Source organism: Cervus elaphus, chromosome 22, assembly GCF_910594005.1.
Source record: "Cervus elaphus chromosome 22, mCerEla1.1, whole genome shotgun sequence".
Classification (NCBI taxonomy): Eukaryota; Metazoa; Chordata; class Mammalia; order Artiodactyla; family Cervidae; genus Cervus; species Cervus elaphus.
The window spans coordinates 55,243,346-55,268,977 of NC_057836.1; the positions used below are offsets into that span (position 1 = coordinate 55,243,346).

Genomic DNA, 25,632 nt, shown 5'->3' on the forward strand with positions numbered 1-25,632 from the left:
TGTGAAAGTGCTGCACTCAATTGCCAGCAAATTTTGAAACTCAGCAGTGGCCACAGGACTTGAAAAGGTCAGTTTTCATTCCAATCCCAAAGAAAGGCAATGCCAAAGAATGCTCAAACTACTGCACAATTTTACTCATCTCACACATAGCAAAGTAATGCTCAAAATTGTCCAAACCAGGCTTCAATAGTCCATGAACCGTGAACTTCCAGATGTTCAGGCTGGTTTTGGAAAAGGCAGAGAAACCAGAGATCAAATTGCCAACATCAGTTGGATCATCAAAAAAGCAAGAGAGTTCCAGAAAAACATCTATTTCTGCTTTATTGACTATGCCAAAGCCTTTGACTGTGTGGATCACAACAAACTGTGGAAAATTCTTAAAGAAATGGGAATACCAGACCACCTGAGCTACGTCGTGAGAAATCTGTATGCAGGACAAAAAGCAACAGTTAGAATTGGACGTGGAACAACAGACTGGTTCCAAATCAGGAAAGGAGTACGTCAAGGCTGTATATTGTCACCCTGCTTATTTAACTTATATGCAGAGTACATTATGCGAAATGTTGGGCTGGATGAAGCACAAGCTGGAATCAAGATTGCTGGGGGAAATATAAATACCTCAGACAGAGATGCAGATTACACCACCCTTATGGCAGAAAGTGAAGAAGAACTAAAGAGCCTCTTGTTGAAAGTGAAAGAGGAGAGTGAAAAAGTAGGCTTAAAACTCAACATTCAGAAGACTAAGATCATGGTATCTGGTGCCATCACTTCATGGCAAATAGATGAGGAAATAATGGAAACAGTGAGAGACTATTTTTTGGGGCTCCAAAACCACTGCCTATGGTGACTGCAGCCATGAAATTAAAAGATGCTTGCTCCTTGGCAGAAAAGCTTATTAAAAAGCCAGAGACATTACTTTGCCAATAAAAGTCCATCTAGTCAAAGCAATGGTTTTTCCAGTAGTCATGTATGGACATGAGAGTTGGACTATAAAGAAAGCTGAGCGCTGACAAATTGATGGTTTTGAATTGTGGTGTTGGAGAAGACTCTTGAGAGTCCCTTGGACTGCGAGGAGATCCAACCAGTTCATCCTAAAGGAAATCAGTCCTGAATATTCATTGGAAGGACTGATGTTGAAGCTGAAACTCCAGTCCTTTGTCCACCTGATGTGAAGAACTGACTCATTTGAAAAGACCTTCATGCTGGGAAAGATTGAAGGCGGAAGGAGAAGGGGACAACAGAGGATGAGATGGTTGGATGGCATCACCGACTCAGACATGAGTTTGAGTAAGGTCCTGAAGTTGCTGATGGACACGGAGCCTGGTGTGCTGCAGTCCATGGGGTCACAAAGAATCCGACACGACTGAGCGACTGAACTGAACTGAACATATATGGTCAATTGATTTTTTTTTAAGTTACAGGGCACTTCAATAGGAAAAGGATAATCTGTTACTAGTGTGGCTGAAACAACTTCTATTAATATAAGCAATAATGAATCTCAACCTTTGCCTCATACCACTGTGAAAATTAATTCAATGTAATTCAAAGACCAATATGTAAAAGCAAACAATAAGAAAACAGAAAATAGGAGACTATCTTTGGGACTTGTTGTAGGCAAATTTTTTAAATATATTACCTAAATAGCACAAAGAATGTATGCCCAGAATATAGAATATTTTTAAAGAAAAACTCTTACAATTCTGGACATATCAAATGCAGGGACATGAATCTAAACACAGATCTTACAGTCTTCACAAAAATTAACTCAAAGTAGATTGTAGGCCCAAATGTAAAAGGCAGAATTATAAAGCTCCTATATTGTAGCATAGGAGAAAATCTACATGACCTCAGGGATGGTGATGACTTTTTAGATTCAATACTAAGTACATGAATCATGAAAGAAATAATTGATAAGTAGACTTCATTAATAAAATTTCTCCTCTGTGAAAGACAGAGTCAAGAGAAAGAAGAGATAAGCCTAAGATTGGGAGAAAATATTTGTTAAACATATATCTGCTAAAGGACTGTTATCCATAATATACAAAGAACTCTTATAATTTAGCAGTTTGAAAACTAACAACCTGACTTAAAAATGGGCCTTAACAGACACTTCATCTAAGAAGATCAGATGGCCAATAAGCATATGCAAAGATGTTCATATCACATGTTATCAGGGAAATGCACATTAAAACCACAGAGAGGTACTATTACATGACTGCTAGAATGGTCAAAGTCTACAAGCCTGACAACACCAAATGCTGACACAAGATGTGGAGCTCAAGTATAAAGCATGGGAAACTCACTTATGCTGAGGGGGATACAAAATGGTACTGGCACTTAGAAGACAGCTACTACAGAACTAAACCTACTCTTATCAGATGATCCAGAACAGCCTTGCTTCTTGGTATCTGTCTAAAGCAGTTGAAAACTTTTGTCTGCACAAAAACCTGCACAAGGATGTTTATAGCAGCTTTATTCATAATTGCCAAAACTTGGAAGAAACCAAAGTCTCTCAGTCGATAAATGGATCAAGTGTGGTACATCCAGACAATGGAATATTATTCAGGGATTTTAAAAAATGCTATTATTCAGAGCTTTGAAATGAGCTATGAAAAGCCAGGAAAAGATATGGAGGAAACTTAAATGCATGTTACAATAAAAAGAAGCCAGTTTGAAAAGGCAGTATTCTGTATGATTCTTTATGACATTTTTGAAAGGGCAAACCTATAGAGACAGTAAAAAAGAACAGTGGTTGGGTTCAGAGGGTGAATAGGTGGAACACAGGGTCTTTAGGGCAGTGAAAATATTCTGTATGTTATCATAATAATATATACATGTCATTATGAAAGTGAAAGTGAAAGTCACTCCATCGTGTCTGACTCTTTGTGATACCATGGACTCTATAATCCATGAAATTCTCCAGGCCAGACACTGGAGTGGGTAACTGTTCTGTTCTCCAGGGGATCTTCCCAACCCAGGGATCAAACCCAGGTCTCCTGCATTGCAGGCAGATTCTTTGCCAGCTGAGCCACAAGGGAAGTCCACATGTTATTATAAATTTGTATAAACGCTTACAATGTACAGGAGTAAAATGTAATATCAACTATGGACTTTGGATCATTATAGTGTATCAGTGTAGGTTCATTAATATCAAGTGTAACAAATGTACCTCTGTGGTGGGGGATGTTTATAAAGAGAGCTTTGCATGTCTAGGAGCTTGGGGCAGATGGGAAATCTCAGTACCTTCCTTTCAATTTTGCTGTGAACCTTAAATGACTCTAAAAAGAACAGTCTTCATTAAAAAACAAACAGACAAACACTTACAAGTCAATAGTAAGAAGTCAAATTAACCCACTTAAAAATAGACAAATGATTTAAAAGGATATTTCATGCAAAAATGACATGTGTCTGGCCTCCCAGCACAGGAGAAGATACTTAACATGTTGGCAGTCACAGAAGTGGAAATTAAAAGTGCTATGGGGCAGCACCACATGTCTGCTGGAATGGCTAAATTAAGTGTTGCCAAGTATGGGATGATACTAGAACTCTAATATGAATGTAAAGTGTACAAACACTTTGGAAAACATTTTGATAATTTCCTAAAATGTTTAAAATACACTTACTGTGTAACCTGGTATTTTAGGTGTTTACCTAAGAGAAACAAAAGTTTATGTTCACATACAGAATTATATGTGAATGCTCATGGAAACTTTATTCATAATGGCTCCAAAGTGGAAGCACCCTAAATGTCTAATAAAGAAAGAGTTTACAAAAAAGTTTTGATGTATCCATACAGTAAAATACCACTTTGCATTAGAAAGGAATACACTACTGATATGTGAAAAATAAAGATGTATCTCAAACACATTATGCTGAGCAAAAGAAGCCAGACCTAAGGTGTATACTTTGTGATTCCATTTTTGTGAAGTTCTGCAAAGGACCTGTCTAATAGAGTGACAGAAAAAAGATTTCTGGGGCCAGGAGTCGGTGGGTACTGACAGGGGTTGAGCACAGGGTAACCATTTGTGGTGATGATTACACAATTGTATGCTTTTATCAAAAGTTATAAACCTATATATTAAAAATGGGTGCATATTATATATGTAAACAATACCTTAATAAGAAATTATTTGAAAACTAGTATTTGTTTATGTAAAATGATCTGTCATGAAGAATAGTGTATTTTCCAAAAGTTGCATATTTTGCCTCTTATACTAAATCTTGCAGAAAAAATAAGCTTGAGTCAACTTTCTAAATGTAACCTTTACCTTTTTGAAATTAGCTTTGACCTCCTGTGCATAAACCTGACATCAGTGTAGACTTCTTTCTCTCCCCTTTCATAATAATAAACAATATTATTAAGCCAGAGTCAGATAAATGAAAAAAAGTTTTAAGAGGTAATAAGAACATATAAATTGATGCTAGTACTCTTGTGGCAGAAAATGAAGAACTAAAGAGCCTCTTGATGAAAGTGAAAAACTTGGCTTAAAACTCAACATTCAGAAAACTAAGATCATGGCATCCAGTCCCATCACTTCATGGAAAATATATGGGGAAATAATGGAAACAATGAGAGACTTTATTTTTGGGGGCTCCAAAATAACTGCAGATGGTGACTGCGGCCATGAAATTAAAACACGCTTGCTCCTTGGAAGAAAAGCTATGACCAAACTAGACAGCATATTAAAAAGCAGAGACATTACTTTGCCAACAAAAGTCCATCTAGTCAAAGCTATGGTTTTTCCAGTATCATGTGTGGATGTTAGAGTTGGACTATAAAGAAGGCTGAGTGCCAAAGAATTGATGCTTTTGAACTGTGGTGTTGGAGAAGACCCTTCAGAGTCCCTTGGACTGCATGGAGATCCAACCAGTCCATCCTAAAGGAAATCAGTCCTGAATATTCATCAGAAGGACTGATGCTGGAGCTGAAACTCCAATACTTTGGCCACCTGATGCAAAGAACTGACTCATTTGAAAGACCCTGATGCTGGGAAAGACTGAAGGCAGGAGGAGAAGGGGATGACAGAGGATGAGATGGTTGGATGGCATCGCTGACTTGATGGACATGAGTTTGAGTAAGCTCTGGGAGTTGGTGATGGACAGGGAAACTTGGCATGCTGCAGTCCATGGGGTTGCAAAAAGTTGGACATAACTGAGCGACTGAACTGAACTGAACTGAGTACTAAAGTAGAATAGCAAACCAAATGAATTCTTCTTTGAAGTTTCCTAGATGGCCATGCCAAGAATGCCAGCTATGTAAAGAGGTAGCAGGTGGGGACACAGTGTGTTGGAACACAGCGTTTTAGAGCAATTACAATGAATGTCTCACATACTATTAAAACAAGAAGAGTTCTCCTTAACCTAGTCTTCAGTATTCCTTGCAACTAAAATACTTGCTTTAATAGCAATTCTGTTCTTTAATAAATGTGAATACTGGAGAATCCCCAGGTTTAAAATAGCACCATGCACAGTAATGTTATTTTGATATGTGGATGCTAGGAGGTGGGCTCAGTGTACTCATTGACATAAAGAATTTCTTCATCCTTTTCCTTGCTGGTATAAATCAGTTTAAGATGTACAGGTAACTACAGATAAATCTGAGAGAGATTTCATTTTTCAGAAGACCCTAATGTTGCATCTGTTGTGAATTTCACTAACTTGGAGCAAATGACTGTGGTGAAAAGATAGTATAAGATAGCTCTGGAGTTATTCTCAGAAAATTTTAAACAGATGTTTCAGTTCAGTTCAGTTCAGTTGCTCAGTCGTGTCTGACTCTTTGCAACCCCATAAACCACAGCATGCCAGGCCTCCCTGTCCATCACCAACTGCTGGAGTTACCCAAACCCATGTCCATTGAGTTGGTGATGCCATCCAAACATCTCATCCTCTGTCGTCCCCTTCTCCTCTACCTCTATCTTTCCCAGCATCAGGGTCTTCTCAAATGAGTCAGCTCTTCGCATCAGGTGGCCAAACTTTTGGAGTTTCAGTCTCAACATCAGTCCTTCCAATGAACACCCAAGACTGATCTGCTTTAGGATGGACTGGTTGGATCTCCTTGCTGGCCAAGGGACTCTCAAGAATCTTCTCCAACACCACAGTTCAAAAGCATCAATTCTTCAGCACTCAGCTTCTTTATAGTCCAACTCTCACGTCCATACATGACCACTGGAAAAACCATAGCCCTGACGGATCTTTGTTGGCAAAGTAATGTCTCTGCTTTTTAATATGCTGTCTAGGTTGGTCGTAACTTTCCTTACAAGGAGTAAGTGTCCTTTAATTTCGTGCAGATGTTTAGCGTTAATAAATTTTTGAAATTATTTGATGATAATCTTCCTGAGCATCCCTAATGTATGAAACTGTAGCGTGTGACCTCTGTCGGGGATGAATTGAACATAAACAAGTCTGCTGTTCACACTTTTTGAGTGATGTGATTGCTGACCTTTATTTGTTGGATCGCTGACACTTGCATAGTTTCAGTATAAGTGAACCAGCTTGCTGCTGCTGCTCAAGCCACTCTGTCGTGTCCAACTCTCTGCAGCCCCATAGACTGTAGCCCACCAGGCTCCTCTGCCCACGGAATTTTCCAGGCAAGAATACTGGAGTGGGCAGCTGTTCCCTTCTCCAGGGGATCTTCCTGACCCAGGGATCAAACCTGCATCTCTTGCATCTCCTGCATTGGAGGCAGATTCTTTATCCCTAGCACCACCTGGGAAGCCCCATAAATGAACCAGCTTAGCATTTTATAGTTTCCCTCTCTTTCAGTGTCCCAGTAAGTCCTTACATCCCCAACTTTAAAAGCATAATAAGAAATAAAATGTCATTGATATAACTTTTTTTGTTTTTTACTTTCAAATTGAAAAAAATTAATAATCCTTGAGTAAGGTCACCTGTAATGAGATTGGCTATGCAAGTTTGGAGAAAAGGTACATACTAGAATTACACTTCTCTGCATTATAAAAGGTACAGTAATTTGAAGAGCAGATAAAAAAATTCTATGGGAAGAAATAGACACCAACGAAGATGAAAGCATCCTTCTACCTAACCATCATCACAGGGAGACAAATATTTGTTGGGGAGGAGGAACAATTAAGTTGTGTGATTTAAAGTTTAGTCTCCTCAACTACAGAGTTTTTGTTAAAATCTAAATTGCTCGCTAATGTTGGCATAAAGGCATTCTTTAATGAAATCAAGTAGATGTTGAGTTCTATAGTAGTTTGAACATGGAATGAACACAGTGAGGGCAATGAATATAGAGGAGTCAGAAGATAAAGGACACTAAATTTAAGGTTACAGTTAAATTGGTGCCTCCTAGTATCAGTGAGAATGTTCACATTGTCAACATTTTTAGGGCAGGCTGACATCCATTCACTCACTCATCATTTGTTTAATCAACACATAAGCACTGTTTTTGTGGTAACTAAACCAACAGACACCTCTGCAGCTACACAGTTTGTAATCCAGTAGGGAAAGGAGTTATTTCTTAACCATTTCCTTATTTATTTGGCTGTGCCTGATCTTAGTCAGAGCATGCAGGATCTTCAGTCTTCCTTGTGGCATGTGGGATCTTTAGTTGCGGCGTGCAAACTCTTAACTGCAGCATGTGGAATCTACATCCCAGACTAGGGATCAAACCTGGGCCCCCTGCATTGGGAGTACAGAGTCTTAGCCACTGGACTACCAGGGAAGCCCCAGGAAAGGAGTTAGAGAACCAAAGTCATCTAATTAGCTTTTAAAATTGTATTTGTGATGATTACTATAAAAATACCAGGGTGCTGTGAAAGTATGTAAGAAAGGAAACTAGTTTTGGGGTACCAAAAGGACTATCAGAGGGAGTGAATTAAGTTCACACCTAGAGCACAAGTAAGATTAATCATGATGAGGACAAGAGAAGAGATTCCTCCATGAATTTATTTATTAGGTTTTGGTACAATAGCAAGTAACAGAAAATCCAAATAGCAGTGACTTAAAATGGAGAAGTTTATTTCATTCCACTCACATAACTTAGGGCTGGAGTGTCCAAGGATGGACTGTCCTCATCAGTGTGAGGAACCGAGGGTTATTCTATTTGTTGTTCCACTATGTATACCCTCTAGTTCCAAGGATCCTTCATGGTCCAGGATGACTGCTCTAGCTCTAATCATTTCATTAGCACTCCAACCAGCAGAAAGAGGAAAGGGAAGAAGGAAGGACATGCCTCTTTAAGAACATTTCTTATACCCCAGGGTTATACCTTAATAACACAGCCACATTTAGCTGTGACAGAGATTGGAAAAAATGGTTTGTATTCAAAGCAGACATGCTTGCATGCTTCAGTCCTGAATGACTGTGAGCCTATGTGTAGCCTGCCAGGCTCCTCTGTCCATGGGATTCGCCAGGCAAGAATACTGGAGTGTGTTCCCATGCCCTCTTCCAGGGGGTCTTCCTGACCCAGGGATCCAACCCACATCTCCTCTGTCCCCTGCATTGACAGTTGGGTTCATTACCACTAGTGACATTTGGGAAGGCCAAAAGAAGACATGTGCCCAAGTAAAAATTAGGGTTCTATTACTGTAGAAAAAGAGGGCTAGGTGTTCTGTTATAGTGGAGACAACTAATAGCTCTGTAAGAGAAAACTGTATGTACTTAGATAAAGTTCTGTGTAAGAGAAAGTTTGGTATATTCAAGAGAAAGAGCATAGTGTGTTTAAATGTTATGAGCAAAGGGAAGGAAGAATGATGGAAATAGGACAAAACTAGATAATGCAGGTAAGGGAAATCATACACAGCCTCTGCAATCATGTTAAGAATTTTGAATTTTATACAAAGAACAATGGAAATCCATTAAAAGTTTTAAAGGAAGAGGGTAACATTTTCAATTTCTCATATAAGAAATTTTTTTTCTCTTGTCATGGTGTGGAGAATACTTTAGAGATGTTGGAAATATATGTTGTGTTAGTTGCTTAGTTGTGTCCAACTCTTTGCAACCCCATGGACTGTAGCTCCTCAGGCTCCTGTCTCCATGGGGTTCTCTAGGCAAGAATACTGGAGTGGATTGCCATTCCTTTCTGCAGGGGATCTTCCTGACCCAGGGATTGAACCCAGGTCTCCTGAGTTGCAGATGGATTCTTCACCATCTGAATCACCCAGTAAGAGTACTCTTTGGCACACAACTGCGTATTTATCAGTTCTGAAAACACTGGACACGGGTTCAAATCTAGATGGAAACTCACTGAAAGTTTGTAATGGTAATTAATGTCAGGAAAGCTTCTCTTTCTCCTTTATAACTTTTTATTTTGAATGATTTGTTTTACAATAAGCATGTGTTACTTTAAGTTTCATTAAAAGTTAATGAGTCATTTTCAGTTTTGAAGAACACACACGAAAAGACTTGCTGATTTGCAGACCAGATTGCTGACCCCTATCCCTAATGGTCTGTCTTTGTTTTGCTCTCCATTTCTGATGGTTGCCTCCTCCCTGGAGTCTGCCCATTTGCCAGGTCCCTTTGCATTGACAATTCTTTTAGACTGTTTTCCTACTTTTTAATTTGGTGTTTGCATTTCTGATGGGATGAGAAGTAGCTTTGTCTCATTCCATCATCCCATTTCCCCACTCACATGTTGTTCTCTTATATCCTGGCTCTGTCGAGCAGCATCAGTTTCTGCTTTTCTTCCAGGGACTTTTGGACAGGAGGTAGATGTCCTTGGAACTTTCTTGGTGGCTCAGACGATAAAGAATCTGCCTGCAGTGCTGGAGTTTGATCCCTGGGTCAGGAAGATCCCGTGGAGAAGGGACTGGCTACCCACTCCAGTATTTTTTTTTTTTTTCCAGTGGGTTTTGTCATACATTGATATGAATCAGCCATGGATTTACATGTATTCCCAATCCCGATCCCCCCTCCCACCTCCCTCTCCACCCGATTCCTCTGGGTCTTCCCAGTGCACCAGGCCCGAGCACTTGTCTCATGCATCCCACCTGGGCTGGTGATCTGTTTCACCATAGATAGTATACATGCTGTTCTTTTGAAATATCCCACCCTCACATTCTCCCACAGAGTTCAAAAGTCTGTTCTATATTTCTGTGTCTCTTTTTCTGTTTAAAGAATTCAGTTGAACCAGTCCTAATGAGATGGATGAAGCTGGAGCCCATTATACAGAGTGAAGTAAGCCAGAAAGATAAAGAACATTACAGCATACTAACACATATATATGGAATTTAGAAAGGTGATAATGATAACCCTATATGCAAAACCACTCCAGTATTCTTGCCTGGAGAACTCCATGGACAGAGGAGCCTGGTGGGACTAACACTGGGCATCCTTGGATTTTCTCTTCTCCTACTGCCAGCATGTTTCTAAAGACGTGTATTCAAGGACTGGCTAATGGGGATTAAAGAGGCTGTATGGGAATCCTATCTGACCCTTGACCCTTTTCCTGGACAGTATACACTTTAATTGCTTAGACTTACACATTTTTTTTAAACTTTAAGCCTTTTTATTTTGTATTGGAGTATAGCTGATTAATAGCTTCGGGTGAGCAGGACAGGGACTTAGCCATACATACACCTGTATCTGTTCTCCCCCAAACTCACCTCTCACCCAGGTTGCCACATAACATTATAGACTTACAGAATGTTGGACTTAAAAAAAATTTAAGGGCCATCAATGATAAAGTATAACATAATACAGAAATTCCTTTGTGGATATTCTGAATATTTTGAATATCTTTTGTCTCTTTGAAGAGCTCTAGAAATTAGAAGCTTCCTTCTAATTAGTAGTTCTTAGAAAGATTATAGGACCTAGAGTCAGAGGACTTCTATTACAATCTACCCTCAACTGTAGGATGACGTTGCAAATTGAGGAACATTGAGTTGTACACAGCTAACTTCTAAACTGTCTTTAGGGGGCAGTACTAAACCACAAAATTTATAAAATAAATTTTGCTATTTTTGCTAATGCTATTGACAAATGTTAATATAAAATAAAATAACAATAATGTTATGCAATTATATATACCTTTTATTAGTAGTGAAATTTTCTAGGTAGTCAAATGAAACATTAGTTTAAAACTCATTCCTTTAATTATTTATTTAATAAATAATTATTAAATTACACTATGCACAACTTATGGTAAGAGATGCAAATGTGAATAAGGCATATTTGCTTTCAGATAATTTACAGTTAACTAAGATAAATAATTTGTGTGTGTGTGTATACAACTCTTTCAGGCTAAAGATTATAATAAAAAAAAATTTATTGATTATTTTTTATGGGCTTCCACAGGAGGTAGCTCAGTGGTAAAGAGTCTGCCTGCAGTGCAAGAGACACGGAAGACGCGCCTTTGATCCCTGGGTCTAGAGGAGCCCCTGGAGGAGGAAACGGCACCCCCGCCAGTATTCTTGCTGGGAAAATCCCATGGGCAGAGAAGACTGGCAGGCTACAGTCCGCGGGGTCTCAGAGAGTCGGACAGGACTGAGCAACAGCACTGCCTAAGTACTGAGTATTTTTATCTACATGTCGAGTGAGGTGAGCGAGGTCGCTCGGTCATGTCCCACTCTGCGACCCCATGGGCACCAGGCTCCTCCGTCCATGGGATTTTCTAGGCAAGAGTACTGGAGTGGGTTGCCATTTCCTTCTCCAGGGTATCTCCCCGAGCCAGGGATCGAACCCAGGTCTCCCACATTGTGGACAGACGCTTTACCGTCTGAGCCACCAGGGAAGTCTGCTGTCAAGCGACTAATTTTATCCTCATATAACCCCTTAAAGTAGGAATTATTATTATGCCTACTTTGCAGATAAGGAAACTGAGGACTAGTAAGATTATGTGATTTGCTCAGTAACACATCTTGCAAGTGGCAGAGCCAGGAATATATATCTATTTGAATATATTTAATATGTATCAGTTTGACTTTAAAACTTTTGCTGTTTGCCACTATACCATTTGTCATTTCAAAGTCTATGTGAAATAACAGAATACACAAACTGACAGAAAGAATTGAAGACTTTCAGAAGAAAGCAACATCCTTCCTGTTTGTGGTAAATCTAGACAATTTTATGTAAGAGGTGAAATCTGAACTGTATTTTGAGGAATCAATAGTATTATAGGAGAATAATAGCTAAAAACAGTGGTTAATACTTATTGAAACCTCACTGTGTGTCAGGCACCATATATTCATTACCTTATTTTTCAGGAAAAATTTCTAAGGGAGGTGTATACTACTGTATTATTTTCCCACTGCATAGATAAAGTAAGTGAGGCTGCCAGTGGTCCTATACTCTGAAAAACACACCAATTAGTAGGCTAAAAAGTAAGAGAGTTAGAACTTGAATCCAGGACTAATTTTAAACTCTTAACCAGTATAATAGTTGTATGGAGAAGTAAGGTGGAGGGCGTGGACAAAAGCACAGAACAAATCAGGAAAGGATAAATAGTTCCATTTGGCTATAGCCTCGGGTGAATAAAAGGGAGTGAGAAAGGGGCTGAAAAATAATTTGACCATAAAACCTTGAAGCCATATTAAAGAATATGGATATTATTTGCTCTACAATGGGAAGTAACTGAAGACTTATGAGCTGGGAAGCGACATAAGCAGTTTTTCTTTGGGGAGGAGAAAGAGAAGAAAAAAACTGATTAATCTATAAAATGTTGATAATTGTTAGCCAAGCCTATGATTTATACTGCCATATGTGTCAACCTTGATGGTCAAACCAATAATTGATCATGAGTTGGTGAAGGAGATGCCCTTTTGATCATTCTAGTCATTTTAATAGATAGCATTGATCAACCATATGGATTGGATGCCCTAGAGTTAGGCAGTCTGGATTAGGATCATTTTTCTGTCACTTACCATCTCCATGACCTTGAGTTTTACTTGACTTCTTGTGGCTTAGTTTAGTATTTTCCTGAAAGTCTTGTGTGAATTAAAATAATGAATAATAGAGGGCTCAGTAGATTGTAGCACTGTATTATTGTATTATAAAAGCACTAGCATTGTATTATATCTTACAGACAGTAACTCATTGAAGGACTATTGAAGTTCTTAATTTCTCAGTTATTGAAAATTGATAAAGGGAAATGTAAGATGTGAATGCAAAAACCAGTTGTATTGTGAAGTCTTTTATGCTATTTTTTAAAGCAACAACTTTTACCAGGACATGGGTGCTATTTACAATTCAGTATGTAAACTATCTTTACTAACTTCAGTAATCATGATCTATCAATGTTATACTGAACACTAGACTCTGAATATTTCTAGACAAACTTATTGTCTTTGCTATTAAAAAAAATACTATGCTGAATATTCAGCAGGCTCTTTTAATGTGGAATTTTTCTTTCATTCTGGCAAAATTTCTTGCATTGATACTTTGACAGTCTCTTTTTACCTCTACTTGGAACTCTTAGTTTGATCCCTTAATTTTCTTAACTTTTAACTTATTTTGTTCTGTCCTCTGGGAAATTTGCTCAGACTTATTTTCCAACTGTTCTATTGGATTTTATATATTCTCTCTCTCTGAGGATACTGTTTATAATTTTTCTCTGTATATTTAGTTTGGCCTGTTAAAAGCTTCTTTCCAATATATGGCTATCATTATACCCTTGTTCATATTTAATTGAAAAATTAGGAACTGTTTATGTGCATGGAGTTTGTTGAGGAGGGGTTTCACAGTAAGCATTAAGACATGGACCCCTCTACCATTTTCCTAAGTACTTAGAGATTGTTTTTTTTTTTGAGCGGTCCAGAGGAGTATACTCTCATCTGCTACCTGGGAGTTATAAACTTAGCTGCCATGTTCTCTAAGACAAATGTGGGAAGAAGGCACTGGGGCAGGTTGAGCATCTTTATTTACTACATAGATATTCACTTAATTTCATTGTTTTTAAAGAGGCATTCCTCAGTTCATTGTGTCTGGTTTCTTAGAATTCATAATCCCTTAGCTTCAACCTTACCAGAAAGTAAATCTCCAATTTCTTGTCAGGTGGTGAAGGTTTATTTTCTTGGCTGGGTAATGAGTTTGGGGTCTAATTTCTAATATAGAGTTTCTATTCTGTTTTAGCTCTACCAACACCTACAAAATTTCTTGCATTATTACCTCACAGGTAGTCAGTCTCTCTCATTCTTAAGTCCTTTAGAGGTGTTAAATCATGAATAGATCTGCTTCTTATTCTTCCTCTTTGCAGACAATTTACTTTCCGTTTCCTCAGGTTTTCTATATGAAATTGATAAATCATCTGTTTATCATTGTCTAAATGTTTTCTTTTTTTTGAGCCTCTAAATGTTTTCTTGATATTGCTCATCTATTAACTTCCCTCCTGTTGTCCTTGTCCTTATGGTTAAGATTATTTTTGCAAAAGTTTTGCTGTCATTTAAGTGAGACTTGGAAAGTAGCAAAACTAAATATGTTTGCTTAGCATGGAAGTCCTATTATTAACTTTAAAAGTATCACCCCTCTTACAAGGGCTTCCCAGGAGACATAAGAGACATGGGTTCAATCCCTGGGTGTGGAAGATCCCTTGGAGGAGGGCATAGCTCCTGACTCCAGTATTCTTGTCTAGAGAATCCCATGGACAGAGGAGCTTGGTGGGCTACAGTCCAGGGGTTGCAAAGAGTTGACCATGACTGAAGCGACTTAACACATATCCCTCTTATGCATATAATATGAAATTTTATGAATTTCTTTTTTTTCCAAAAATGAGTCTACTTTTTGATGACATTGTGAAAAAATGGACTTTTTACCAATTCCTATTTCAATATTTTCAATTTGTTCCTCTGATTGCTTTAGAAATCAAAATATTTGTTGCTGTTTCTATGTTCTCTTGAGTCATTTTCATGTCCTATTCTTCAACATGAACTTTGCAATTTATCAATCTTTGTCACCCAGTTTTTTCACTTTGTTTTCTTTCACATTCAACTTAGAATTGAACTATACATATTTTTTGGCTGATTTCCATAGCACAGCCACATAACTATGGGCAGAATTAAGCTAATTTCTTCTTGCTAACATACACCATGAGAAATTTATGTAATTTAATTGATGTTAAGATATCTAACTGACATTGATATAATATATTGGTATGATATAAATTTAATTTCAGAGAACTTCATCTACAATAAATTTGTCACCAGGAGAAGTGGAAGATGATGATGATGATGAAAACACTTGTGGGCCCTCAGGACTCTGGGAAGCATTGACTCCTTGTAATGGATGTAGGAACCTTGGCTTCCCCATTCTTGCACAGGTAATGGTTTACTTTCTTAAGATACAATAAAACATAAAATGGTTGCCTAGGTTTTTAAGTAAATCTTTTTTATTACCTGCTGAAAATCTAATTAGTATTTTATTTATACTTTGAAATTTTTCTTCAATTGAGGGTCAGTAAAATGCTTATATTAGCTGTATATATATATATGTATATATACATGTGTGTATATATATATATATATAAGTGAAATGCTTACATGTAGCTGTACATGTATGCATAAGTCAACACATACTCTACATAATTATAATTTTATGTGATTTTATTTTGGTCGTGATGCTAGCTCTAAAAAAATTGAGTTGTATAAGAGGTTGTAGTGTTAATGAGTTTGAAATATTTCATTTTAAAGAATGCTATTTTGAAATTAAATCACAATTCATGTTTAAAAAATAAAATGATTTAAAAGAAAGCATGTGAGAGCTCTTTAAAAGCACAGTGATTTTTTTTTTCTTAGCACAATGGAATATTGTAGAATAATGTGTGCCACTGACAATTATGCACTGCAATCCCAAAATGAGAATAGAACACTAAAACATTGATTATAATTTTGAAATCATTTCACTACTCATTAAGTCACTTTTAGTTCTACTGTATCACCCTCAAGTTTTTCTTGTGCGTTATGATTCACAAGCCCTTAGAGGAGCTTCAGAAATAAATAAAACAAGCCAAACAGAGTTAGGAAATTTGAAGCCACAATGAATTCATCCCTACGTGAAGATGGAAAAGCACTTAATATGAAAAATAGTGTAATGGCAAAGGTGTGTTTATGTAACTACATAAAATATAAGTGGAAAAATAATCTAGGATAAGAGAAAATTCAATATATCTCAAAAATATTATTTTCTGTTTTGCAACAAATATGAACCAATTGTGTTCAAGAAACTATTACATGTTTTTACATTTATGTCATAATTTAATCACAGCCACCCAAATTCCAATATTGATTTATTGCACTTAAAGAATCTCTTTATCTCAATATGAACTATTTATAGAATTTTAAGACAATTTATACTAACCTTACAGAATTATTTTCAATATTTACTGGCCTGTGAGATCCACAAAGGTATACTATGTATTGCTCAGTGTCTATGATTTAATGCCAACATTGTTCCTGGAATATTGTCAGAATTAAGTAGTATTTGACTAAATGATTTTCTATATGGTTTCATTTCTTCACTTGTTGATGTTTGGTACAAACCAATGCAATACTGTAAAACAATTATCCTTCAATTAAAAATAAATAAATTAAAAAATACTTTTACCTACTTAAAAGGGTGTGTTTGTGTATGTTAGTCAAGGATATAGAAGAAAGGAAATTAAGAAACATAGGTTTTGCTTTCATTAATATACTCTTATCTGCTTAACAATTTACCAACAATTGAATGCTCTTACCTATTTTTTGGCTCATAAAATTAATATCTTTGTATTTTTATATAAAATATCTGGGTTCTCCATCACCTTATTAGCATTTACATTTATTTTTTAAATTTTAACTTATTTTGTTTTACTAGGTTTTGGAGTAGGCTTGGTAGCAACTTGCTTTTGTTTATAATTTTTAATATTTTTCTTTGGCATTTTTTTCTGTGTAGGCTTGTATCACTTGAATAAATATTGAGTATTACTGTTTTAATAGCTATGTTTACCCTAAAATGTTTCCCAATCTGAAGCTTTTCTTTCTTTTTTAATATTGTATGGTCATATGTTGTGTAGTTTTTTAACCATCAAATTCACTAAACTTTATGGTATTTTTTTAAAATTCATTTCATCTAGAATTTCTTTTAAAAAATTTCAGATATGGCCTTATGTTTGTTTTTAACTTGTTGATATCTAGTTGTTCTATGACCTTCCATTTGACAATAACTCTCATTCCTTTCATTATATGCCATCCTGCTTGGCTTGGGCTTTCTTCTGGATCTCTTATTTTACTTTTCCTATTTTTAAAAACAATGACCCACTTTGATATTTTTACACATATATTGTGGGAGAAACTGTTAGCTGACATGATTGTCTGCTTTTTCATTTATATTTTATACTTAATCTGTCAAATTTAAAAAGTATTCTTATTGGATTTTTAATTGTAACTGCTTTAAATCTATAAACTTACTTGAGATGCACTACCTTTTTGAAAAATGCATTTAATCTAACAAATCAAACATAGAATTCTTTTACCAAGTTTCTCTTCTAGTCTTCTTTTGCTAATGTTCTCAATTTGTAATGGGTTCCCCTTTAACATGTGTGTGTGTGTGTATGTGTGTGTATGCTTAGTCACTTCAGTCTTGTCTGACTCTTCATGACCCTATGGACTGTATCCCTCCAGGATCCTCTGTCCATGGGATACTACAGGCAAGAATATTAGAGTGGGTTGCCAAGCCCTCCTCCAGGGCACCTTTCTGACCCAGGAATCGACCAGTGTCTCTTACATCTCCTGCGTTGGCAGGAGGTTTCTTTACCACTAGCACCAAACCTGCCTGCCAATGCAGGAGACATAAGAGGTTCCTGGATGGGGAAGATGCCCTCAAGGAAGACATGGCAACCCACTCCAATAGTCTTGCCTGGAGAATCCCGTAGACAGAGGAGCCTGGAGGGCTAGAGTCAATAGGGTCATAAAGATTCAGACACAACTAAAGTGACTCAGCACATATATATACATATATAATTACAACATTTTCAATGTGATGATGCAAACTGTAAAAATACTGATTATATTTCACAATGAAATTAATCTGCAATGGTTAACACACTAGTATAGCTTAAAGAAGCATCATATCAAATATAAGTTTTTCCTAGAACTTGCAACAACTTTGAACTCAGGATTTTCCGGACATATGATTCTGTTATTGATGACATTTTAAGGAAACTTTATTTAGAAGCCAGTTTTTTCAGATCTGAATTATTTTGGGGGCCATTAAAATCGTTAAGCCATAAGCACTGTGCATATAGGGCTTCGTGAAAAGTCCCTACCTTACAGTTCGGCACAGGAGCCTTTGCAATCAGGGGAATTAGTATAGTGCTTAGCACATTCCTATATATTCAGATTTGCTGGATTGGAATAAATATAATTTATTCTTCTTAGCTGGATCTAGCAAACAGGAATCAGATATCTTGTATTCAATGTAGAGTGCTAAACTTCAGAAACATGAGGATTATGGAAATACAAACTTAATTGGGAGCCAGATTACCTTTACATTCTGATTCTGGGCTTTAAAACTATATTATTTATCACTTTCAGATTCTTAGATTTTGTACTTGCAAAATTAGAACATTGCTAGATCTTTTGGATCTTAATTTCCAAAATTATCTAATTTCTAGTTTTTGTCTAGATTTTGAATTGATCCTATATTCAAGTTTCATCTATTTTTTTCTGGTTTTTATAAAGTATTTTCTTCTGTTACTGTGACTAGATTGTTGAGGTTTTTGTAAGAAGCAATTCCTTTCAAATTTATGAGAATTGGTAATTCTGAATAACAGGATTAAAATTAAAATATATAGAATATATTGGGCACTTTAGTATAATTTCAAAGCAGTTAAATAAAACTTAAGCTGGGCAAAAAATTAGAAAAGAAATCAAGAATGAAGAGACTAGGAATATGAAGCCCTTTCTGGAAAGTATAATTAAACTCAAATTTGTTTTTAAATATTCTTGGCAATAATAATCAGTACTATTTTGAAAATGGAAGTGAGAAGGGAGGAAGTAGAATTCAGAAGTGAGCAAGAAAAAAGGTGGGGTTGGGGAAAGATCCTCTAGAGCAGATAATCAACTATTAGATAAGGCCCACGAATGAACATGGGAGTTACACTTTATAACTCTCCCATCTGTGTTGTTGCAATAGTACTTGGGAACCATCTAAACAGGAGACAATCCAATAAAAGTGCTAGGAATAAAATATAAAACTGTATCTTGTGTTTGCTCAAATGGCAAATCCAAATCTGAAATATTTGATTGACTGATATGCTCAGAAAAAGCTACAGTGAGATCAGGTATTGTCTGGCCATAGGAAACCGAAGTCATAAAAGAAAGTGTGGGGGAAGGGAAACTTTTGAGTGAAGATGAAATAAGGACAGAGAATTTTGTTACTTGAGTTTGGTGAACGCAATGAATACATCTAAACAAATAAAAAGCCGTGCTATTTCATAAGAACTGTTATCCCATATCCCTTGGGCTTTTTGTGCTGTAGGCATCTTACTTAGCTTTGTTGCTTTTGCAGACGTTTGAATGACTTACGTGCATCTTGTTTTTTCTCTAATGAAATTCTCTTCTTTCAAGACTCACCTAAAGACTCATCTGCTTTTTTGTCTAAACCTTCTCGTCTGGAGTTAGGTACACTCTCACTCCAGTTCCTTGGCTTCCATGGCATTTCACTTTTGCCTCTGCCTGTTATTTACATCCTCCCCAGCATAATCATACTAAGTGACTCTAAACTCACCAAGGTTTATGTAAAGGCTCTGAATGCTCACTCAATCTTGATTCTTTCCATAGAAAAAGGAAGCATTTGCCTAGGGGAAAACAAGTAAAGAAAGTGATACCAGTAAAACAGCTTCCTTCTCTTTCTGTGGCTAAACAACAAGCGCTTATAGTAAGAATTTTGAGCTTTCAACTCTACTCTGCCATTTGATGCAAGAAGTTCTCCTACAGTATCTCTACAATGACCACTCCAGATTTGCTGGAACTGTTTGTGTCAGTGAGAATACTTACTAAAATACAGTTTTGTTAGTATTTCTCCTGATCAGGTGATATGTGCTTTAATAATTTGATGTATGTGTGTGTGTGCTGAGTTCAGTTCAGTTCAGTCACTCAGTCATGTCCAACTCTTTGCAACCCCATGAATGGCAGCATGCAAGGCCTCCCTGTCCATCACCAACTCCCAGAGTTCACCCAAACCCATGTCCATCGAGTTGGTGATTCCATCCAACCATCTCATCCTCTTTCATCCCCTTCTCCTCCTGTCCTCAATCTTTCCCAGCATCAGGGTCTTTTCCAATGAGTCAGCTCTTCACATGAGGTGGCCAAAGTATTGGAGTTTCAGCTTCAGCATCAGTCCTTCCAATGAACACCCAGGACTGATCTCCTTTAGGATTGACTAGTTGGATCTCCTTGCAGTCCAAGGGACTCTCAACAGTCTTCTCCAACACAACAGTTCATCAATTCTTCGGCGCTCAGCTTTCTTCACAGTTATGTATGGTTATCCATACATAACCAATGGAAAAACCATAGCCTTGACTAGATGGACCTTTGTTGGCAAAGTAATGTCTCTGCTTTTTAATATGCTGTCTAGGTTGGTCATAACTTTCCTTCCAAGGAGTAAGCATCTTTTAATTTCATGGCTGCAGTCACCATCTGCAGTGGTTTTGGAGCCCAGAAAAATAAAGTCTGACACTGTTTCCACTGTTTCCCCATCTATTTCCCATGAAGTGATGGGACCAGATGGCATGATCTTAGTTTTCTGAATGTTGAGCTTCAAGCCAACTTTTTCACTCTCCTCTTTCACTTTCATCTAGAGGCTCTTTAGTTCTTCACTTTCTGCCATAAGGGTGGTGTCATCTGCATATCTGAGGTTATTGATATTTCTCCTGGCAATCTTGATTCCAGCTTGTGCTTCCTCCAGCCCAGCGTTTCTCATGATGTACTCTGCATATAAGTTAAATAAGCAGGATGACAATAAACAGCCTTGACGTACTCCTTTCCCATTTGTAACCAGTCTGTTGTTCCATGTCCAGTTCTAACTGTTGCTTCCTGACCTGCATACAGGCTTCTCAAGAGGCAGGTCAGGTGGTCTGGTATTCCCATCTCTTTCAGAATTTTCCACAGTGTATTGTGACCCACACAGTCAAAGGCTTTGGCATAGTCAATAAAGCAGAAATAGATGTTTTTCTGGAACTCTCTTGCTTTTTCGATGATCCAGTGGATGTTGGCAATTTGATCTCTGATTCCTCTGCCTTTTCTAAAACCAGCTTGAACATCTGGAAGTTCACAGTTCATGTATTGCTGAAGCCTGGTTTGGACAATTTTGAGCTTACTTTACTAGCGTGTGAGATGAGTGCAATTGTGTGGTAGTTTGAGCATTCTTTGGCATTGCTTTTCTTTGGGATTGGAATGAAAACTGACCTTTTCCAGTCCTGTGGCCACTGCTGAGTTTTCCAAATTTGCTGGCATATTGAGTAGAGCACTTTTACAGCATCATCTTTCAGGATTTGAAATAGCTCAACTAAAATTCCATCACCTCCACGAGCTTTGTTCGTAGTGATGCTTCCTAAGGCCCACTTGACTTCATATTCCAGGATGTCTGGCTCTAGGTGACATCAGAAGACACTTTTGTTAGTATTTCTCCTGGTCAGGCGATATGTGCTTTAATAATTGGATATATGTGTGTGTGTGCTCAATCGTGTCCAACTCTTTGTGACCCCATGGACTGTAGCCCACCAGGCTCCTCTGGCCATGGAATTTTCCAGGCAAGAATACTGATGGGGGTTGGGAGGTTGTAATTTCTTATTCCAGGAGATCTTCCCAACCCAGGGATTGAACCTGTGTCTCTTGTATCTGCTGTATTGGCAGGTGGACTCTTTATCGCTATACCACCTGGGAAGACCAGTATTTTGATAGGTTCTAACAAATTATGCACATCTCATTGTCACTGATTTATACAAAAATCATTTCATGGCAGTCTTGGGGAGACATACATTCTGCAACTTGTCCGCCTACCTGGGTTGGAGTAGTATATGTTCAAGAATAGATTGGGTGGTCAGCCTGCTGCAGATGGCAATATGATATGGGATATGAAATTAACAGTTGCTGACAGCTAACAAATCTCTGTAATACAGCCTTGGGGAACTCTTTGGAGAAGTACTAGAAACCTCCTTAGTGTGCCATGGCCTCCAAATGAGGCTCATTTGGCCTTGAGTCCTTCCAAAAATTAGAGTATTTTCCAGATGAGCCTCTGTACCAAAGCCTCTGCAGGACTTTTAGCTATTCTCCCTAAGCACCCTGGCCCCATCTTTTTGAGACTTAACCACTGGGCACTTCTTCTCTTTCTTAAATCCAGTTATGTCCAGAATGTTCCTAGCTGGGGTGGCCCGGGTTGTGCTGTGAGCCTTTGCTGATGGTCTCAGGATATAAATCAGGTTTTTCCACTGAATAAAAAGATCCCCTCTATCTGGAGGGGGACACAGCTGAAGGTAAAAAGAGTGGCCAGTGGCAAGCTTCAGGCGGAGCTGTTGTTTTTTACTGTTATGAATGGATATCTCTACGAACTTCAAGGGAAGCAGCCTGGTTAGCCCTAAAATCTGTGTAGCTTTTTACCTCTCTCCCGGGCAGCAGGGCTGTGCCTGTTAGGGTCATCACAGGTGGCAGCTGGTGGGGCCAGCAGCATGACATCAGGCAGTGTGAGGTGGGGGCTGGTGCCAGCGACGCCCAGTCACCATTCGGGTGCGGTTGTGCAGATCCATCACGTCTCCTTTCCTGCTGACCTGTATGAAGTCACTCGCACACACTGGCGCATATTGGAATATAGGGTACTCCCCCTCGTACACTTGTCGCTGCAGTTTCCCCACGGAGGTCTTAAACATACGCATGGCAAGACTGCTTTTGGCTGTGTAGTATGCTAATGTACATTGGCTGTTCTTCACTAACTTTTGTCAAGATAGCTCCTGGAGCCTCCTCCCAGCCGTCCTTACCACACCTCGCAGGGCGTCCTGTTTCCCTGGTCTCTCCAGCAGTTGGGCTAACAGTGGTCTCCTGCAGACTTTACCTCTGAGTGCCTGAGAGCAAGGTGTGGGAGCTGATTACCGACTACTCAGTGCTAGAGGCAGTTTCTTCTGGCCCTGACTGTGCCCTGCCTAGAGCACAGAGATGTCAGGACATGCGGAAGCCAGGCCTCCAGTAGATGTCAGGGTGTGCAGATATAAAGGTGTGTGGTTATCAGGGTCCCAGTATGTCAGGGTGCACAGATGTTTAGGTGCACAGATATTGGTATTCAATCATAATCCATTGCATCTCTCCTCCAGAAACTGTACCCTTCAACTAAGCCTAAACTACCTTGAGGGACCCCTCTTATCCTCTCCTGCACTGTGACCTGGGCTCACCACACAGACCTTTGTCCATGTCATGCAACAGTCCCGCCCTCAGGGCAGGTCACTGTCCCCTCTACTTCAACCCATCCTCCTCACCAGGCCACACTGCCAGAGCTCAGAAGACCACTCCCTCCTCCCCGGGCCCATCTAAGGATCTTAATACTTACTGACAAATTGCTTTCCAAAAGGGTTGGGCAAACTTTCTGTTAGGTATGAGTTTAAAATATGCATACTCTCTTAACCAGCACTTCTAACTGCCGACAATTAGAATTAATTGTAGGCAATTTACCTTAAAGACAGTTGGACAAGTTGGTAAACAAGCTGGATATATAGAATGTTTATCAAGGTTTATTGTAGCAAAACAATCATAAACAAGATTAATATCTTATAATAAGGATTTGGTTAAACAGATTATGGAGCATTCTGTGAAAGAATACTCTGAAGCCATAAGAATGATTATGTAGTTCCTTATTTATTGAAATGAAAAGATATACCTGATAATATTCTTTTAAGAAAAAGAGAAAAGAAAACATTTCAGACTAGGTTTATACCTGTGATCCAATTTATGTAAAATCATCCAAATCTGTGTTTGGCTATGAAATTACAATATGTTCAATCTAATGTTTAAAGTGCTTGTCCCTGGATGGTGTAATTTTTATTTTCTTTATATTTCCTATTTTCTCTTAGGATACTCATTTACTTCTATTAATGGGATGAATTAAGCTATTTTTATTAAAAATATTTTTACAGCCATCAAAAATTTTATGTTTTGACCTACCCTCAAGTTGCTGAGATTATCCCTAGACATCTGTACCCTAACTGTACAGTGGAAAGAGCCTTGAACATCATTTATATGCTCTTGTCTTTACTCACAAATTGGCTTATTAAAGAAGTAGTCAGAAATTTTGCTGTTATAAATATTATAAATTCAGTAAGATTAAAATATACTTATTGGAATGACAATTTACATAACACACACATGCATGTAAAGCCATATTTTTTGAGTTTTTAGTCTGTTCTGTAAGTAAAAATGAACACTTTCTTCCCTTCATATTGAAGTATCTGGCTATTTCTGGAAATATGAACACTTTATTCTTTTTTTTCTTTTTATTTATTTATTTTTCCATTTATTTTTATTAGTTGGAGGCTAATTACTTTGTAATATTGTAGTGGTTTTTACCATACATTGACATGAATCAGCCATGGATTTACATGTGTTCCCCATCCCAATCCCCCCTCCCACCTCCCTCCCCATCCCATCCCTCTGGGTCTTCCCAGTGCACCAGCCCCGAGCACTTGTCTCATGCATCCAACCTGGACTGGCGATATGTTTCACACTTGATAATATACATGTTTCGATGCTGTTCTCTCAGATCATCCCACCCTCGGCTTCTCCCATAGAGTCCAAAAGTCTGTTCCATACATCTCTGTCTCTTTTTCTGTCTTGCATATAAGGTTATCATTACCATCTTTCTAAATTCCATATATATGCATTAGTATACTGTATTGGTGTTTATCTTTCTGGCTTACTTCACTCTGTATAATGGGCTCCAGTTTCATCCATCTCATTAGAACTGATTCAGATGAATTCTTTTTAATGGCTGAGTACTATTCCATGGTGTATATGTACCACAGCTTCCTTATCCATTCATCTGCTGATGGGCATCTAGGTTGCTTCCATGTCCTGGCTATTATAAACAGTGCTGCGATGAACATTGGGGTGCATGTGTCTCTTTCAGATCTGGTTTCCTCAGTGTGTATGCCCAGAAGTGGGATTGCTGGGTCATATGGCAGTTCTGTTTCCAGTGTTTTAAGGAATCTCCACACTGTTTTCCATAGTGGCTGTACTAGTTTGCATTCCCACCAACAGTGTAAGAGGGTTCCCTTTTCTCCACACCCTCTCCAGCATTTATTGCTTGTAGACTTTTGGATAGCAGCCATTCTGACTGGCATGTAATGGTACCTCATTGAGGTTTTGATTTGCATTTCTCTGATAATGAGTGATGTTGAGCATCTTTTCATGTGTTTGTTAGCCATCTGTATGTCTTCTTTGGAGAAATGTCTGTTTAGTTCTTTGGCCCATGTTTTGATTGGGTCATTTATTTTTCTGGAATTGAGCTGCAGGAGTTGCTTGTATATTTTTGAGATTAATCCTTTGTCTGTTTCTTCATTTGCTATTATTTTCTCCCATTCTGAGGGCTGTCTTTTCACCTTGCTTATAGTTTCCTTTGTTGTACAAAAGCTTTTAAGTTTCATTAGGTCCCATTTGTTTATTTTTGCTTTTATTTCCAATATTCTGGGAGGTGGGTCATAGAGGATCCTGCTGTGGTTTATGT

At 38.0% G+C, this 25,632-nt stretch overlaps 2 protein-coding genes across 21 annotated transcripts in view; one reads left to right on the forward strand and one right to left on the reverse strand.

Moving 5' to 3' along the window:
• ANKS1B (ankyrin repeat and sterile alpha motif domain containing 1B) overlaps positions 1 to 25,632 on the forward strand; it is a 1,073,060-nt gene that overhangs the window by 257,819 nt on the left and 789,609 nt on the right. For all 20 annotated transcript variants that reach the window (XM_043881060.1, XM_043881066.1, XM_043881055.1 and 17 more), the window contains exon 9: positions 15,068 to 15,211. In XM_043881060.1, the coding sequence (XP_043736995.1) occupies positions 15,068 to 15,211 (144 nt within the window). The remainder of the gene's footprint in view (positions 1 to 15,067; positions 15,212 to 25,632) is intronic.
• Positions 22,190 to 23,327, reverse strand: FAM71C (family with sequence similarity 71 member C). The gene is given in 4 exon segments (XM_043882257.1): positions 22,190 to 22,521; positions 22,524 to 22,639; positions 22,641 to 22,827; positions 23,309 to 23,327. Coding segments are annotated over 4 exon segments (654 nt in total).